Genomic DNA, 16,018 nt, shown 5'->3' with positions numbered 1-16,018 from the left:
TTTAAAGGTAGTGTACATCTGATGATTATGTTGAAATTAAATTGATTTTAACAACCTGTTAGTCAGGTTAACTCAAAAGTATTAAGTTGAAGTTTTACCCTAATTTCAATGTTGACAACGCTGGTTGAAATTAGATGAAAACAGTACTAGTTGATTACTTTTTTCAAATCCAGTGTATTTTCCACATTGATTCCATTTCACAATACATCGACAAATTGTGTTGATTCAACCAGTGTGTGCCCAGTGGGACTGTACTGTTTAAATTTCAATAGATCCCCAGTGTTAGTTCATTCCTTTTTCAGAGTGTATAAGTGGTAGCGTACACGCTGTGCTGTGATGTGCTCCCAGCTCCCAGCCAGCCCCCTGCCCTGCGGAGACCTGCTGTGACTGACTTGATACAGTCCTTTTCCACAGAAAGCTACACATTTTCACACGTTTCTATTGAACTCCTAAGAGGAGCTCAGCAGGGCTCTGTGGCGTGTCCGGTTGGGTCTGTCTGCCAGGGCTAGTGGGGTCGGGTCTAGTCTGTCAGGGCTACAGGGGTCTGTCTGTGAACAGGAAAGAGGAAAGGATTCATATAACACGCTCATCCGGTCCGTCTAACTAGACTAGTCCAAAATGGTCCCCAGTTTCTGGCAGACGGCATTGTGTGTGGGCAGCACTTTGAGCACCCCGTCAAGCACTGTTACCGTCTAACACTTTTCGTATGAAACTTCAGCAACACCTCCTTTTTCGAGTCATTGGTTCACTCACTTCTCTCTCTCTCTGTCTCTCTCTCTCTCTATGCCTGTCTGTCTCTCTGGCTATCTGTCTCTCTCTCTGTCTGCCTCTCTTTCTCCCCTATCTATCTCACGCCCTCCCTCCCTCGCTCAAAATGTCCTCTTCTCCTATTAAAAACAGGCATTACATTCTGCAATCCTGTTTCAATGTCTACTGTATGTGCAATGTATGTGCAATCATTTCTATGACTTTATAATCTATTAAAGTGATGAGTCACTGGTTCTTAGTGAAACCTTCCAGGTTTTGCCTTTCATGCTATGCCAAGGTCAGGACAGGAGAGAAGAGAGAGAGAGTAACCTCACCTCTGATGCCACCATGGGAAATGCTCCCACTCAGCTCAGCCTCGGCTCAGACTGTCGCATCAGCATTTCCATAATGTTGTTATATTAGCAGTGTGGACTCCCAGGCCCAGGCAGCATTTTACAAAAAAAGGCAGACAAGGACCAGTCACGGCACACACAGTACGATTAGGATCGCATTTACTGCTGCTGAAATGTGATTAGATGAGAGTCTCGGGTTCAGATCCAAGGCAGAGCAGGGAGAGGGATGGTGAGGAAGAGAGCTGCTGGGCTGGTTCATGTCTGCTGGACCCTGATGCCCCCGATCTCTCTCACTCACTCACTCACTCACTCACTCACTCACTCACTCACTCACTCACTCACTCACTCACTAGACTAGACTAGACCACTTAGCACAGAAGCTAAGTCAGCTTTTCACGCGGCTGGGGAAACGATGCCAAACAAGCTTCAGTCGATCAGCCACAAGTTTAATCTACCAGTTTAAATATGGCTGTGACTGAGTGACACAGTTCTGTCCTGCACATGGAGATAAATACAGTATCTATCTATGTGGTCCTTCAGCACAAGTAACAGATAACAGTCAGGTAGTTGAGGAGAGAAAATGACTGACTGGCTGTGATTGTATTAATGCAAATCTGATGATGATGTAAAACACTGGACTGGATTGAGTAGACAGGAGAGGAAAGGTAGGTATTTGCTTTGTGTCGTGTGTAAATGGTAGACAAAGCACAAAAAGTTTGAGGGAAAAAATGATTTTATTCTTTACTCTCTTGCCCTGTACAAATATCATCATAATAGCTATTATGTACATTTAACATTCACATAAAAAATACAAAACTATATATTTATGACTGAATCTCTATTCAACATAATATAACAAAATAGACCAGGGTTTATTCATCGATGTTTATCCCCACTGTAAATTTAGCAGCTGCTATCTTCTGAAAACAGATTTCTGTTTTGGACAAACAGGTAGTAAATTTACCGCAGCAGTTAAGTCATATGAATATCCCCCAAAAGTGTGAGGAAAAACAACATGCTTAAGTGTGATATATTATATGTGATGAACATTGTGTGGTAAATTGCATTTTACTTGGCTCAGAGGGAGTGATGTCATTCAATGATTGACCGCACTGAAAAACATTGGCAAATCAAAGTGTACAAGAGTATCAAATGGCACGTTATGAAATATGAAAAACAAAAATATTGTCAACTAAAAAAAATTTAAAAAAAAAAAAATCCTACTCCGATGTTGTATAAAACATAATACATACATTGTTTCAGTCACAGTATTCTCCATCCTCTTCCCCATAATGCACAAAAGCTATAACATTTCTGACGGGAAAGAGACTATTTGACTAAAAGTATTGGTATGCACTGGACTAGGACTAGGACGGGGAACTTTTGTTCAACAAAAACTAGACAAAGCCATTTTTGTCAGCTTTGAGTTGTAAACAAAACCAGGGCCTTCCTCTCACAAGGGTGTATATACATCGGTGAGCAAAAAGGTTCTCAATAAAATAAACTGGAACACACACAACTCGCTAGCCAACATTTCACAATGGAGGGACACGGTAAGATGGGGGAAAATCCAAATCTTTGCCCGACGACAAGCGGATGTGTACAGCTCAGATAAGAGAATTGCGTTACAGGAGTTTACATGAGAAGAACATCAATGTGGGTAGCATTGCACCTCAAATAAATAATACACTTTCTCTTTGGATAAAATGCGAGAGACAAAAGGGTATACACAGTAAGACAGACTGACACTGTAAATGTATAAATAATAATAAACAAAATATATAAATACATACAAGTAAACCAACGCACAGACGTTTCGAAATATATACGATTGCTTAGTTCCTCTTCTCTTCCTATAGGTCCGGTTTCCCAAAAGCATCTGAAGGCTAAGTTTGTGGTTAAGAACCATAGGATCTTAGCCTTAAGATGCATCTGGGGAAACTGGGCTCAGCACAATAAATAATTATACACTTTATGTACAGTATGAACAGTATTCTGTGGCTGAACGGAAACACTGTTCAGCTATTATGAATGTTTATCATCCGGTCTGTGTTGGAGGACGTATTGATGGAGGGAATTCCTAGTATTCCTGCTCTTTTTCGTCCTCTTCTTCCTCCTCCTCTTCCTCAAAGTTCCGTGTCTGATGATGACTAAATGGAAGAACAAAACAGTTCACTTGCTGCTGCATCAGTGAACATGACAACGGCAGAGAATCTCACTGCAACATTTAGCTTCTTTTCCTTGACTTGACTCACTGGCGGTCTTCTCCTCCCGCATGGGACATGAAGCAAGGTGATTCTGGTTATCATAGAAGCTGGGTCCTGGGAGGCTGAGACGCTGGGGTGTTGGCTGGGCTGGGCTGGGCTGGGCAGGGCAGTGGTGGTGTATGAGGGTTAGTTGGCTCAGTGGTTTAAACCTGGTTTAAACCTGAAAATAGAGAGAACAGAACAGAGCTCATATACTCATCCTTACAATACAGTATAATACAACTTCATTTCTGTGTTGTGAAACTCCGCTTTCGGCTGATGCACAAGACGGGACTGGGACCAATCCCATTTCTGCAAAGGACCACCCTGTTAGTGTGGTATTTGCCCTTTAAAAATATTTATCTTCATAACAAACATCCACAGGCAGATGTAGTCAAAACCCCATCCAAAAAACAAACCATCCAAAACCCAGTCCTCATAATCCACATGCTGAAATCATTTAATCACAGCAACATTACTGTTGACTGTTTACAGGAGAAATACAAGGCATTGTGGTATTTATAGGATGGGATACATTCATCCATGTTTTGAATTAATCAATCGTCACGGGAACAATAGAATAACAGTCCATTTATGAGGGGGTCGGTCATAAGGCTTTTGCCTTTACATTGTATCTAACCTCATCCCCAGGCTGAGATAAAGACTGCACTATCATACTTGTACAAGCAAGTGACTTTGCCACAATCGGCACACTAAGACAACTTTAACATAACATCACATTGTGAAAATGGGATGAGGGATGGATTGGAGTTATTTTTATCCTAACTTCCGCTTAAGTCAAATGTTAACTTAGTAACGCATTGATGTTACTTAGGATTTTCCCCTCAATGATGACCTTGGGTAAACATTTGGGTAAACATTTGGGTAAACTGACTGGCGAAATGCATGTATTGGAGTTGGAGCCACTTTCTCCTAAGTTCTCAATGGATGCGTCGCTCTGGTCGAAAGTAGTGCACTATATAGAGAATAGGGTGCCATTTGAAATGCAACCGTGTACTTACAGTTGCAGGATCCTGAGTGTTTGACCTCCAGGAGGCGCTGCTGAGCACAGGCGGCCTGCCTCATGGAACACTCGCTGGGGTAGGTGTTGTTGTCACTGGCGCACACACTCTCGGCATGCCGACTATCTGGACACGCTTCATCGCACACGGAGCAGCGTCCGCGGCCACTCGCTTCATCCCACAGACAACGCTTTGCTCCCCGACACACAATGTCCTCGCATGACCTGGCGCCTGGAGAGGAGACGCACACAGAGAGCATCAGACACTATTGTTACACTCCCTCACAGGCCCAGGCCAGTGCAGATCCATTTTCTGACTCAAACAGACAGCATGATTCTGGTGATGGCGCCAATAGACTTTAGTGCCCTGCCTGTGTGAATTAGAACGGACAGAACAGACACATTTTCTGATGCTTAGTAGACCTACTACTCCAGTATAATCTGACAAAGGTCTTTGTGACCGAAATCTTGGCAGATCAAAGCACTAAAATCTTCATCAATCTACAATACCAGTCAAAAGTTTGGACAAACCCACTCATTCAAGTATTTTCTTTTTTTAAAACTATTTTATCTACATTGTAGATTAAATAGTGAAGACATCAAAACTAGGAAATAACATATATGGAATCATGTAGTAACCAGAAAGTGTCAAACAAATCTAAATATATTTTAGATTCTTCAAATAGCCACCCGTTGCCTTGATGACAGCTTTGCACACGCTTGGCCTTCTCTCAACCAGCTTCACCTGGAAGGCTTCTCCAACAGCCTTGAAGGATTTCCCACATATGCTGAGCACTTGTTGGCTGCATTTCCTTCACTCTGCGCTTCAACTCATCCCAAACCATCTCAATTGGGTTGAGGTCGGGTGATTGTGGAGGCCAGGTCATCTGATACAGCGCTCCATCACTCTCCTTCTTGGTCAAATAGCCCTTACACAGCCTGAAGGTGTGTTGGGTCATTGTCCTGTTGAAAAACAAATGATAGTCCCACTAAGCGCAAACCAGATGGGATGGTGCATCGTTGCAGAATGCTGTGGTAGCCATGCTGGTTAAGTGTGCCTTGAATTCTAAATAAATCACAGACAGTGTCACCAGCAACAACAAAAAACTACACCATCACACTTCCTCCTCCGTGCAGAGATCATCCGTTCACCTACTCTACGTCTCACAAAGACATGACGGTTGGAACCAAAAATATCAAATTTGGACTCATCAGACCAAAGGACAGATTTCCACTGGTCTAATGTCCATTGCTCGTTTTTCTTGGCTCAAGCAACTCTCTTCTTATTACTGGAATCCTTTGGTAGTGGTTTCTTTACAGCAATTCGACCATGAAGAACTGATTCACACAGTCTCCTCTGAACAGTTGATGTTGAAATGTAACTGTTACTTGAACTCTGTGAAGAATTTATTTGGGCTGCAGCAGAGGTAACTCCTGGTCTTCCTTTCCTGTGGCGGTCCTCATGAGAGCCAGTTTCATCATAGCGCTTGAAGGTTTTTTTGTGACTGCACTTAAAGAAACATTCAAAGTTCTTGACATTTTCCAGATTGACTGACCATCTTGTCTTAAAGTAATGATTGACTATCAGCTGATTGGCTCAAACGCATCAAGAAGGAAAGAAATTCCACTAATTAACTTTTAACAGGGTATACCTGTAATTGAAATGCATTCCAGGTGACTACCTCATGAAGCTGGTTGAGAGAATGCCAAGAGTGTGCAAAGCTGTCATCAAGGCAAAGGTGGCTACTTTGAAGAATCTCAAATATAAAATATATTTTGATTTGTTTAATACTTTCTTGGTTACTACATGATTCCATATGTGCTATTTCATAGTTTTGATGTTCTCACTATTACTATTACTATTACAATGTAGAACATTTTCAAAATAAAGAAAAACCCTAGAATGAGCAGGTGTGTCCAAACTCCATTCGACAACTGATGTATCAACTTCACGTACAACTCCACATATTGACGCTCTAGTAGTTACCAATGCATTTCCCTTCGTAGGCCACACCAATGGACCTTCCCAAGATGCACGTGGCTCTCCTCAGGTGGCAGGAGCTGGCGTAAACAACACCATCGTTCCCACACAGGTACTGGTCTGGTGACGTCACCTCTGGACACTGGTGATTACATGTCACACAGTAGGCGTTATTCGTTTGGTCCACGACACACGACGCGCTACCGGGACAGCGGACTCCATGACATGTCTCTGTGGATGGAAACACGCACACAGAGACATTTAGAGGCATGACTGACTAATGTGACACTGTTCATGACACGTGAACCATTCAATTACACACAATTAGATCATTTCACTTCACCAATCTCAGATCACGCCAGGTGAGTATTCACTCACATGTGATGTTTGTTTTTCCCTTTGCTGCTATGGAGCAGTAATATATAAGCTTCCCTTACTGCCCAAGTTTGACTTAGCCTATGTGTGAAGTCAGATGGCAGACTTCGCCTCACACTTCTAGTCTTTTTTTTGGACCTGCAATACTCTAAAGTTGTCTAAACCAGCTGTTTCTATGCCCATGCACCGGAACATGTGCTGAGAATCAGGTTGGTACACCGGTCTACAATAGTTGATACTCAGCCTCACACACGCTGAAGTGTGTGCACCGTCTACCAGTGAGTGAATCCTGGTCCACTTTAGGCAGGGAGCCTAGTAATGCCTAGTCTACTGCCTCCAGGTCATAAACAGTAAGTACAGTATGCCCCTTGTGCCATACATGGGAAAACAGTCTTTTAACCTAAACCTGGTATAGTCTCACAAGTCAATTGTTTCCAAAATAATACATATAAGTGAAGGACTGGAAATGGAAAAGCTAAATCTGGCTGAATGTTCCTCACTGAAAGTGAGAGCATGTCCTCATTTGACCCTGTATTAATGAACTGGCTGGGTTGCAAAATTGCTGAAACGTTTCCAAAAATTCCCAGAATCAAGAGGGAGTAAGCAGGGAGGGATCCTACAAGTTTCCCAAAATTTTGCTACCCTAATCCTGAGAGGGACTTACTGCGGCAGCGCCCGTGGTACTGGACCTCCAGGTTGGGATGGTTTCTGCACCGGGCCCTGAGCATGGTGCACTCGTCCCTGTAGGACTTTCCATCGGACCCACAGACGGACCCCTGCCCTGTGACGTTGGAGCAGTCCGGAGCACACACACACCTAGGCTTGTTCCTCTTGTTCATCTTGCATCTCTTCCCAGGACCACAGTCGACGCTGTCGCATGTTTCTGAAATGGATGGATGGATGGATGGATGGACGGATGGAGGAACCGGTCATCATACATAATGGGTCCGTCTGATATAAGGACAAATGCCTTTATCAAAACCCATTATCGCAGGATACTATGTGGGAGTTATTAATTAGCATTACATGCCACACACTTTATAACATGTTGGAGGTTTTTTGCAAGAAGTTCCACCAGGTTTCCAGGATAGTGTTGCACTGCTTGCAATGAGGACATTCATCATTACCACACACTTTCACTCACCTTTACAAGGTATGCAATTAGGCGCGCCTCCATTGAAGATCATCCACCGGAACAGCGTGCTGTTGGGCACGTCTTCCTCGGTCCAGGCCGTGCCCAGGCGGCCACTCCGGCAGCAGTCCTCCCGGGTCATCCCGGACATGTAGAGCACCTGGCACCGGCCGTTCTTACCCTGCTGCAACCAGCAGTTACCGGCTGGAGAGAGACAGCCCATGTCCAATTAACGTCTCATATCACAGGTATAACTGTAAAGTAGAGCCTTATTTGAGCAGGCTACAGCGTAAACAACACCACATTTCCCCCTATAGCACCCTAGAACTTTGCTCTAAGCAAAAAAGTGTGTGTGTGTGTGTGTGTGTGTGTGTGTGTGTGTGTGTGTGTGTGTGTGTGTGTGTGTGTGTGTGTGTGTGTGTGTGTGTGTGTGTGTGTGTGTGTGTGTGTGTGTGTGTGTGTGCGTGTGTGTGTGTGTTTAGAGCAAAGTTCTACAATACAGGCTCTGCCAAATGTGTCTGATTGCGTAAAGACCAATAAATCCCAACGCAGCGGGATTTCACCAAAGGACGCACGAGAGGAGCCGCGCGTAACTCCTCCTTGGGACTCACCAGTCCATCTGTCTCAGCTCAGCTCGCAGGACATTGACCCACTTGTAAAGGTATAGGGAGTTATGTTGACCAATCTCCATGTGCAATAGATTCCTTCTTCAGACTACCCACGCGTAATTTTATGACGGATAGCATTTTGCCATGAACTTCATTAGAGCCAACATCTTTTGTTTCAGACACAATCACCGATCGTTTAATACAAAATCACCCATATGTTATCACGTATTTGAAAGATGCATTTACTGAGCTTGGTACCGCGTTTTCTTAGAAAATGTGGTAATTTGGAAGTGCAAAAAACATGAAAGTACATAACTACAACTGAATTCAGTCCAGAAAGTCAGAAGCAAAGATTTAACTCAAAATTACACACCCATGCAGTTGCCTTTCCATGTTGTATGAGATAAGACACTACTATATGTCACCAGGTTGAATGAAGGTTCCCATGGGCTGATGCACCAATGACAAATGTCGCCTACAACTAGACCTTAAAAAGTTATGCCATATCACATAATTAATCATAGCATACTCACCCTGGACTTTGTGGTCCTCCATAAAGTGAGTGAACCACATGAAAAGCGCAATGACGCCTTGGCGGAGCTGCGGTGTTTGTAGCATCCTAAACATGAGGACAGAAGGCGGACTGGCGTGAGCGACTAGACGCGCAGCGAAGAAGTTGTGTCTGTGCGCACGCAATGCCAACCCTCAGTGAGTGACTGTCAAACTGTCCGACTCCGTCTCTCTTTTTAAATCTTTAAAGGGGTCTCCTCAAGCAATATATCTGAAGTGGGCGGTCTTCAAATTGGTGGGGGGTGGAGAAAGAGATATATTATATTATAGCGTCCCCTTCATCAAGTAGTCTACTGAAGAGCAACTCAACATTGAGCGTGTATTAAAGACTGCTTTGGGGGCAGGAGTACTGATGGTGGAGGTGCGTGGCAAGACCACAATGTTGACCAGAGAGGGCATTAATATCAGTCCCGAAAACCCAGAAAAGATCGACTTTTCATTTACCTGACTTTCATTTATCTGCATGTCCAGCCCTTAGATTTAGCCTCGCAATTAAGTGTTTTCCCTTTTTCTTTTCACGACAACCATGGCTACAAGTAGAACACAAAACAATTTGATATAAGTAGTTGCTCAAATGTCAATACAGAAATAAGGTCTGCCAAAGCAAATACCTGATAAAAATGTATGAATGAATATCAATGCTAGGTGTATACTGTGTGGAGTTTGAGTTTGTGACATCAACTATGTGAGCTTATTACAGTATTATAGACATTATATGTCCCGAGATTTTCTGTGATCTTCTATGTAGAAGAACCCCTTATTTTCTAATCACTCTTGTGTAGCGTCATAGAGCGAAACATGTGGTAGTGAGAGTATCATCTTTTCATGAATAGATTTGAATGGTTTTGCAGCTCAAACCATTCGGACTCTACATACATTTTTGTAAAAAAGACCAAGCCAACGGCGCCTTCAGGACTCTCTCAAACACCGCTCTTGCTCAGCCCCTGTTAAATCACACAGAATTCTAATTAATAACTCCCACATAGTATCCTGTTGTCCAGCCAAGTAAGCAGACAGACAACGATGTAGAAGAAATATACCTATCCAATGGTACAACCCGGAAGTCTGTAGCTCAAACACAGATTTCAGATTTCATCAATTGTAGGCTACCTGTGTCATGAACTGTACAGATACTTGAACACCATACGATGTGTATGTTTCACAGCTCACTTGCTGTTGTTTGCTAAAAAAAAAAACGTGTTGAGTAAAATGTCATACTACCAGCTCAGTTTTAAATTGCCATTGAAATTCATTTGATGCAACAAAAAAATATATTTCAAGAGTGATGTCTTGTCAAGCGAGAAATACAAATGCAATAGAGTTACTGGATTGGGCAGAATTATTTTCCAGTGGGCTAGTACCCCCAAGCATAGGCTGTGGCCTCAGCTCCAGTTTTGATGCGTTAATCTTTTTAAGTGCTCCATTGCAGTGTGAATAGATAGCGACTAACAGATGATAATAATAGCTGTTAGAATACCACCATTCCAATAATAGATTGGACAGTTGTGTGGCCCTCATTCGCTGGGGTCAAATATATAAATATAGGCTGTCCAATCCCGTCTCCAAAGAGACTTTTAAAGATAAACGTAATTCGTTAATTAACCAAAGTTTAGTTGCCCGCAGAACAGCCTTAGGTTTGCTTGTGAATATGGATCTTTCCCATATGTCTCAACGGGTCAACAGGTAGCATCTCACGTTGCATTCAAGGTTAAAGCTGGAGAATCTCTTTATATTTCTATGGGGCTGGAGAAATGTAACCACACTCAAATGAAGAGACAGCTGCTATGGATGCAAGGACTTTTCCCATCCATGATATCAAACATCGATATCAACATTATATTATAATCATAACTTGAGGCTATACAGTGCTTGTTTACATTTACTTTGTTTACAAACAGTTGAGTAAACAAGCTTACATTGTGGGTTCTGATGGGGTACGACAGTTGAACTAAGCTCACGGGGCATTTGTACGTTTATATTCTTCAAGGATCAATTGGTACATGTCATTAATTTCTAAGTCCAAAAATGGATATGGCAACTGTAGACTGCCCCTTTAAATGGTTCATTTGACATTTACAACCTTTTGCAACCGATACATATTAGTACTAGTTTACATAGGTTCAGCCTCAAAAAAAGCAATACCAGAGAGACGTAGAAGTAGAGAGTATGGCATAACAGCTGTGAATGATAGGGGGGGGGGGGGGGTCGTTTTAGATTTTTTTCTTTGGGTCTAGCCTACATTTGTAATGTGTTATGGGGACATCTGGTGGCCTGTCTGTTAGTTTTGGAGTGAATGTACGCTCCACCTATTTCCTGCCTTCTAGTCAGCTGACTGCAAGGAGGAGTGAGTGTGAACGTAGATATGAATGGAAAAATCTCAATTGATTTTTACCTCGCGGTCTCGCTTCTGCCTCCTTCTCAGAACCCATTGGAGGAGAAGCTCAGATGGGCGGGATCTATGGCTATCTCATCCAATGGGTTTTGAGAAGGATGCGAGGACAGAGGACGCCCGGAGGTTGCAATTGAGATTCTCCCTTGGTCGTCTACGGGTCTGGAGTCCTGCAGTAGTAACATAGTCTACATTAATTTATCAATGTTGCGGATACAACTTAATCCATGACTATCGAGGTAAGCGCAGTTGGCGGTTTGTATTTGCCAAAAAATAAAACAAGTGGGATGCAGAATTATTTCAATATTATTCTGAACTGTCAGTGTCTTCATATCTGTCAAAGTTAGGCCTACAGCAATGTGTGTATCGAGGTAAGCGCAGTTGGCGGTTTGTATTTGCCAAAAATAAAACAAGTGGGATGCAGAATTATTTCAATATTATTCTGAACTGTCAGTGTCTTCATATCTGTCAAAGTTAGGCCTACAGCAATGTGTGTGTTTTTACGTGTTCAATAGGTGTCAGTGTTCTATTTCGCCAAAAGTGCCGAGCTGACGGGACTCAAATCGGAGACGATCAGGGTCGCCTCAGAACTGACGACCGTCGAGCTGTGGCAAGACCTTGTCAGCAGACACCCCAGGTAAATACGAGACCCTACAAGTTCAATTAGAAGATATCTTAGTAATTTAACTCGTTACTTTATTAATGTAATGCATTTTCTTTATTCCCAAGACTATCTGCTGTGCGCGATTCAGTTGTTTTGGCTGTGCGACAGGAGTACCTGGCCCTTGGGGACGTGCGTGTGAGCCTTAGGGATGGGGATGAGGTTGCTGTTATTCCGCCGTTAAGTGGAGGATAAATCAAACATAATTTAGGTAAAAAAATGAATTAACATTTACTCTCTTAATCATGGAAGACAAATTCATATTGCATATGCAGTATTGTCCTTTTGAATTACTTTGCCTTTAGGTTCAGATTTTTGTCCCTTGCGGTAAATTAGACTACTTTTTCACAATCTCCACCAATTTCAATTCAATGTCAAATGTCTGCTTCTTTTAGAGTCCTCATCCCCTCATTCCTAACCCAGATGGCTGAGGCGGAAGGGGATCCCAGGGATCTCGTTAAACTGACACATGACAAACTCTCTGTGGACACAGTGTCAGACTCTGTCTCCTGCCCTTCCTGTGGAGCCATCTCCATCTTCATAGGTGGGTAGGGACTACACACAGCTCAGCTCAACTACTGTTTTAATGTCTACTGTTTTATCAGAACACTCACTGTTTTACTGACGAATGTAAGGTGTCATGGATATTTCTGTTTAAAATAAGGATGATTAAGCAGGATTGAGTGAGTAACCTGTGCGATCCAGATAGCCTCAGACAACAACATTGATGAATACGCTGATTCGGTGCGGGAGTTTATTAGCAAGTGCATTGGTGATGTTGTACCCACGGTGACTATTTAAAACCTTCCCCAACCGGAAACCGTGGATTGATGGAGGCATTCGCGCAAAACTGAAAGCGCGATCCACTGCTTTTAATCAGGGCAAGGCGACCAGAAACATGACCGAATACAAACAGTGCAGCTATTCCCTCCGCAAGGCAATCAAACAAGCTAAGCGTCAGTATAGAGACAAAGTGGAGTCGCAATTCAGCTGCTCAGACACGAGACGTATGTGGCAGGGTCTACAGACAATCATGGACTACAAAAAGAAAACCAGCCCCATCGCAGACACCGACGTCTTGCTCCCAGACAAACTAAACTAATTCTTTGCTTGCTTTGAGGACAATACAGTGCCACTGACACGGCCCACTACCAAAACCTGCGGGATCTCCTTCACTGCAGCCGACCCGAGTAAAACATTTAAACGTGTTACCCCTCGCAAGGCTGCCGGCCCAGACGGCCTCAGAGCATGCGCAGACCAGCTGGCTGGTGTGTTTACGGACATATTCAACCAATCCCGATCCCAGTCTGCTGTTCCCACATGCTTCAAGAGGGCCACCATTGTTCCTGTTCCCAAGAAAGCTAAGGTAACTGAGCTAAATGACTACCGCCCCGTAGCACTCACTTCCGTCATCATGAAGTGCTTTGAGAGACTAGTCAAGGATCATATCACCTCAACCCTACCTGACACCCTAGACCCACTCCAATTTGCTTACCGCCCCAATAGGTCCACAGACGACGCAATCGCAATCACACTGCACACTGACCTAACCCATCTGGACAAGAGGAATACCTATGTAAGAATGCTGTTATAAGAATGCTATGACGCTACACATTTAACACCATAGTACCGTCCAAACTCGTCATTAAGCTTGAGACCCTGGGTCTCGACCCCGCCCTGTGAAACTCGGTCCTGAACTTTCTAATGGGCCGCCCCCAGGTGGTGAGGGTAGGAAACAACATCTCCACCCCGCTAATCCTAAACACTGGGGCGCCACAAGGGTGCGTTCTCAGCCCTCTCCTGTACTCCCTGTTCACCCACGACTGCGTGGCCATGCACGCCTCCAACTCAATCATCAAGTTTGCAGACGACACTACAGTGGTAGGCTTGATTACCAACAACGATGAGACGGCCTACAGGGAGGAGGTGAGGGCACTCGGAGTGTGGTGTCAGGAAAACAACCTCACACTCAACATCAACAAAACAAAGGAGATGATCTTGGACTTCAGGAAACAGCTGAGGCAGCACCCCCCTATCCACATTGACGGGACAGTAGTGGAGAAGGTGGAAAGTTTTAAGTTCCTTGGCGTACACATCACAGACAAACTGAAATGGTCCACCCACACAGACAGCGTGGTGAAGAAGGCGCAACAGCGCCTCTTCAACCTCAGGAGGCTGAAGAAATTTGTCTTGTCACCAAAAACACTTAGATACACAATCGAGAGCATCCTGTCGGGCTGTATCACCACCCACAACCTTAAGGCTCTCCAGAGGGTAGTGAGGTCTGCACAACGCATCACCGGGGGCAAACTACCTGCCCTCCAGAACACCTACAGAACCCATGTCACAGGAAGGCCAAAAATATCATCAAGGACAACAACCAACCGAGCCACTGCCTGTTCACCACGCTATCATCTAGAAGGCGAGGTCAGTACAGGTGCATCAAAGCTGGGACCGAGAGACTGAAAAACAGCTTCTATCTCAAGGTCATCAGACTGTTAAACAGCCATCACTAACATTAGAGGCTGCTGCCAACATACTGACTCAAATCTCTGGCCACTTTAATCATTAAAAATTGGATATAATAAATGTATCACTGGTCACTTTAAACTATGCCACTTTATATAATGCTTGCATACCCTACATTACTCATCTCATATGTATATACTCTACTCTATACCATTTACTGCATCTTGCGATGGCATCGGCCATCGCTCATCCATATATTTATATGTACGTATTCTTATTCATTCCTTTACACTTGTGTGCATAAGGTAGTTGTTGTGAAATTGTTAGATTAGTTGTTAGATATTACTGTGCGGTCGGAACTCGAAGCACAAGCATTTCGCTACACTCGCATTAACATCTGCTAACCATGTGTATGTGAGACCAATACAATTTGATTTGAATTTGACATGTTAAATGGAGGTGGTTCGATGAATGCCTAGCTTTTAGTTCAGCAGGCTAACACAGAGTTGTGGCACATAGTATGTTCAGTCCAAGCTGAGGCCATAATGCCAGTGATGATTGTGATTCATTATTTCAGGGACGACGAGGGACAGTTTCGAAGGGATGAAAGTGATACAGCTGGAGTATGAAGCCTACATCCCCATGGCCGAATCAGAACTCAGGAAGATATACACTGACATCAGGGCAAGATGGCCGACTGTCAGGCACATCTGTGTTCATCATCGACTGGGGTGAGATTCACAAATCTCTTACTGTCTCATTCCTGGTAAACTACCCACCCTGCCTGCCTAACACTTAGTTACTACTAGTTACTACTGTATGTCGGACTATGGGTGGGGGAACTGCGACACTAACTATAGGATAACTATGCTATAAAACATGTATTGTTTTATTTTCCAGGGTGGTGCCTGTGACTGAGGCCAGTGTGATCATCGGCATCTCGTCTCCTCACCGGGGGGACTCTCTGGAGGCAGTGCAGTACTGTATAGATACCCTGAAAGCCACCGTGCCCATATGGAAGAAGGTGAGCAAGACCTGATCATGTGGCTAGAGACGGAGAAGCGCAGACGGTTTCCTATTGTTATTGCTGAAATACACACATGAACACGATGTCGTTTTTGTAGTCGTTATTGTTACTGCACAGGTATCGATTCAACTTCTTTTACAAGTGTTTGCTAAATGTATGTATGGGTACAATGTAGTACAGAATGGTCACGAGACATATGGTAATCATTAAAGGGATACTTCAGAATTTTGGCAACGAACCCCTAATCTACTTCCCCAGAGTCAGATGAACTCATGTATACCATTTTTATGTCTCTGCGTCCAGTATCAAGGAAGTTAAGAGGTAGTTTTGCTAACCCGTGTTAGCGCAATGACTGGAAGCCTATGGTATCTACGAGTATGCTAACAGTTACCATAAGACTTCCAGGCATTGCGCTAACGCTAGTGAACAATTTCCGTCA

General features: G+C 43.7%; 3 protein-coding genes across 3 annotated transcripts in view; 2 read left to right on the top strand and 1 right to left on the bottom strand.

The window, feature by feature from the left end:
- Positions 1-1,815: 1,815 nt before the first annotated feature.
- On the bottom strand, positions 1,816-9,318 carry fstb (follistatin b). Its single transcript, XM_035776720.2, has 6 exons — positions 8,997-9,318; positions 7,868-8,059; positions 7,388-7,606; positions 6,355-6,579; positions 4,369-4,599; positions 1,816-3,527 (listed from the first exon to the last, which is right to left on the bottom strand). Exons 1-6 carry the CDS (start codon positions 9,088-9,090, stop codon positions 3,511-3,513), a joined length of 978 nt encoding a protein of 325 aa, XP_035632613.1. The 5' UTR covers positions 9,091-9,318; the 3' UTR covers positions 1,816-3,510.
- A 2,189-nt stretch (positions 9,319-11,507) lies between these two features.
- Positions 11,508-12,294, top strand: LOC118387900 (molybdopterin synthase sulfur carrier subunit). Its single transcript, XM_052525948.1, has 3 exons — positions 11,508-11,661; positions 11,938-12,059; positions 12,152-12,294. Exons 1-3 carry the CDS (start codon positions 11,650-11,652, stop codon positions 12,276-12,278), a joined length of 261 nt encoding a protein of 86 aa, XP_052381908.1. The 5' UTR covers positions 11,508-11,649; the 3' UTR covers positions 12,279-12,294.
- Positions 12,295-12,485: 191 nt separating this feature from the next.
- LOC118387898 (molybdopterin synthase catalytic subunit) overlaps positions 12,486-16,018 on the top strand; it is a 4,372-nt gene continuing 839 nt past the window's right edge. The window contains exons 1-3 of the mRNA XM_035776718.2: positions 12,486-12,627; positions 15,130-15,283; positions 15,453-15,576. Of these exons, the coding sequence (XP_035632611.1) occupies positions 12,507-12,627; positions 15,130-15,283; positions 15,453-15,576 (399 nt within the window). The 5' untranslated portion in view covers positions 12,486-12,506. The remainder of the gene's footprint in view (positions 12,628-15,129; positions 15,284-15,452; positions 15,577-16,018) is intronic.

This window comes from Oncorhynchus keta, chromosome 9 (assembly GCF_023373465.1).
Source record: "Oncorhynchus keta strain PuntledgeMale-10-30-2019 chromosome 9, Oket_V2, whole genome shotgun sequence".
Classification (NCBI taxonomy): Eukaryota; Metazoa; Chordata; class Actinopteri; order Salmoniformes; family Salmonidae; genus Oncorhynchus; species Oncorhynchus keta.
The sequence above is the reverse complement of the archived record's forward strand: the minus strand, read 5'-3'. Positions and strand labels throughout refer to the sequence as shown.

What these genes read in the sequence shown, in the direction of transcription:
- fstb (XM_035776720.2), bottom strand. Translation starts at nt 9,090, where the DNA reads ATGTTTAGGATGCTACAAACACCGCAGCTCCGCCAAGGCGTCATTGCG. An exon ending in TAATTGCATACCTTGTAAAG is followed by an intron (nt 7,607 to 7,867) that starts GTGAGTGAAAGT and finishes CATCCATTTCAG; the next exon opens with AAACATGCGACAGCGTCGAC. An exon ending in GTACCACGGGCGCTGCCGCA is followed by an intron (nt 6,580 to 7,387) that starts GTAAGTCCCTCT and finishes TTCCATCCACAG; the next exon opens with AGACATGTCATGGAGTCCGC.
- LOC118387900 (XM_052525948.1), top strand. An exon ending in CTTGTCAGCAGACACCCCAG is followed by an intron (nt 12,060 to 12,151) that starts GTAAATACGAGA and finishes TTTATTCCCAAG; the next exon opens with ACTATCTGCTGTGCGCGATT.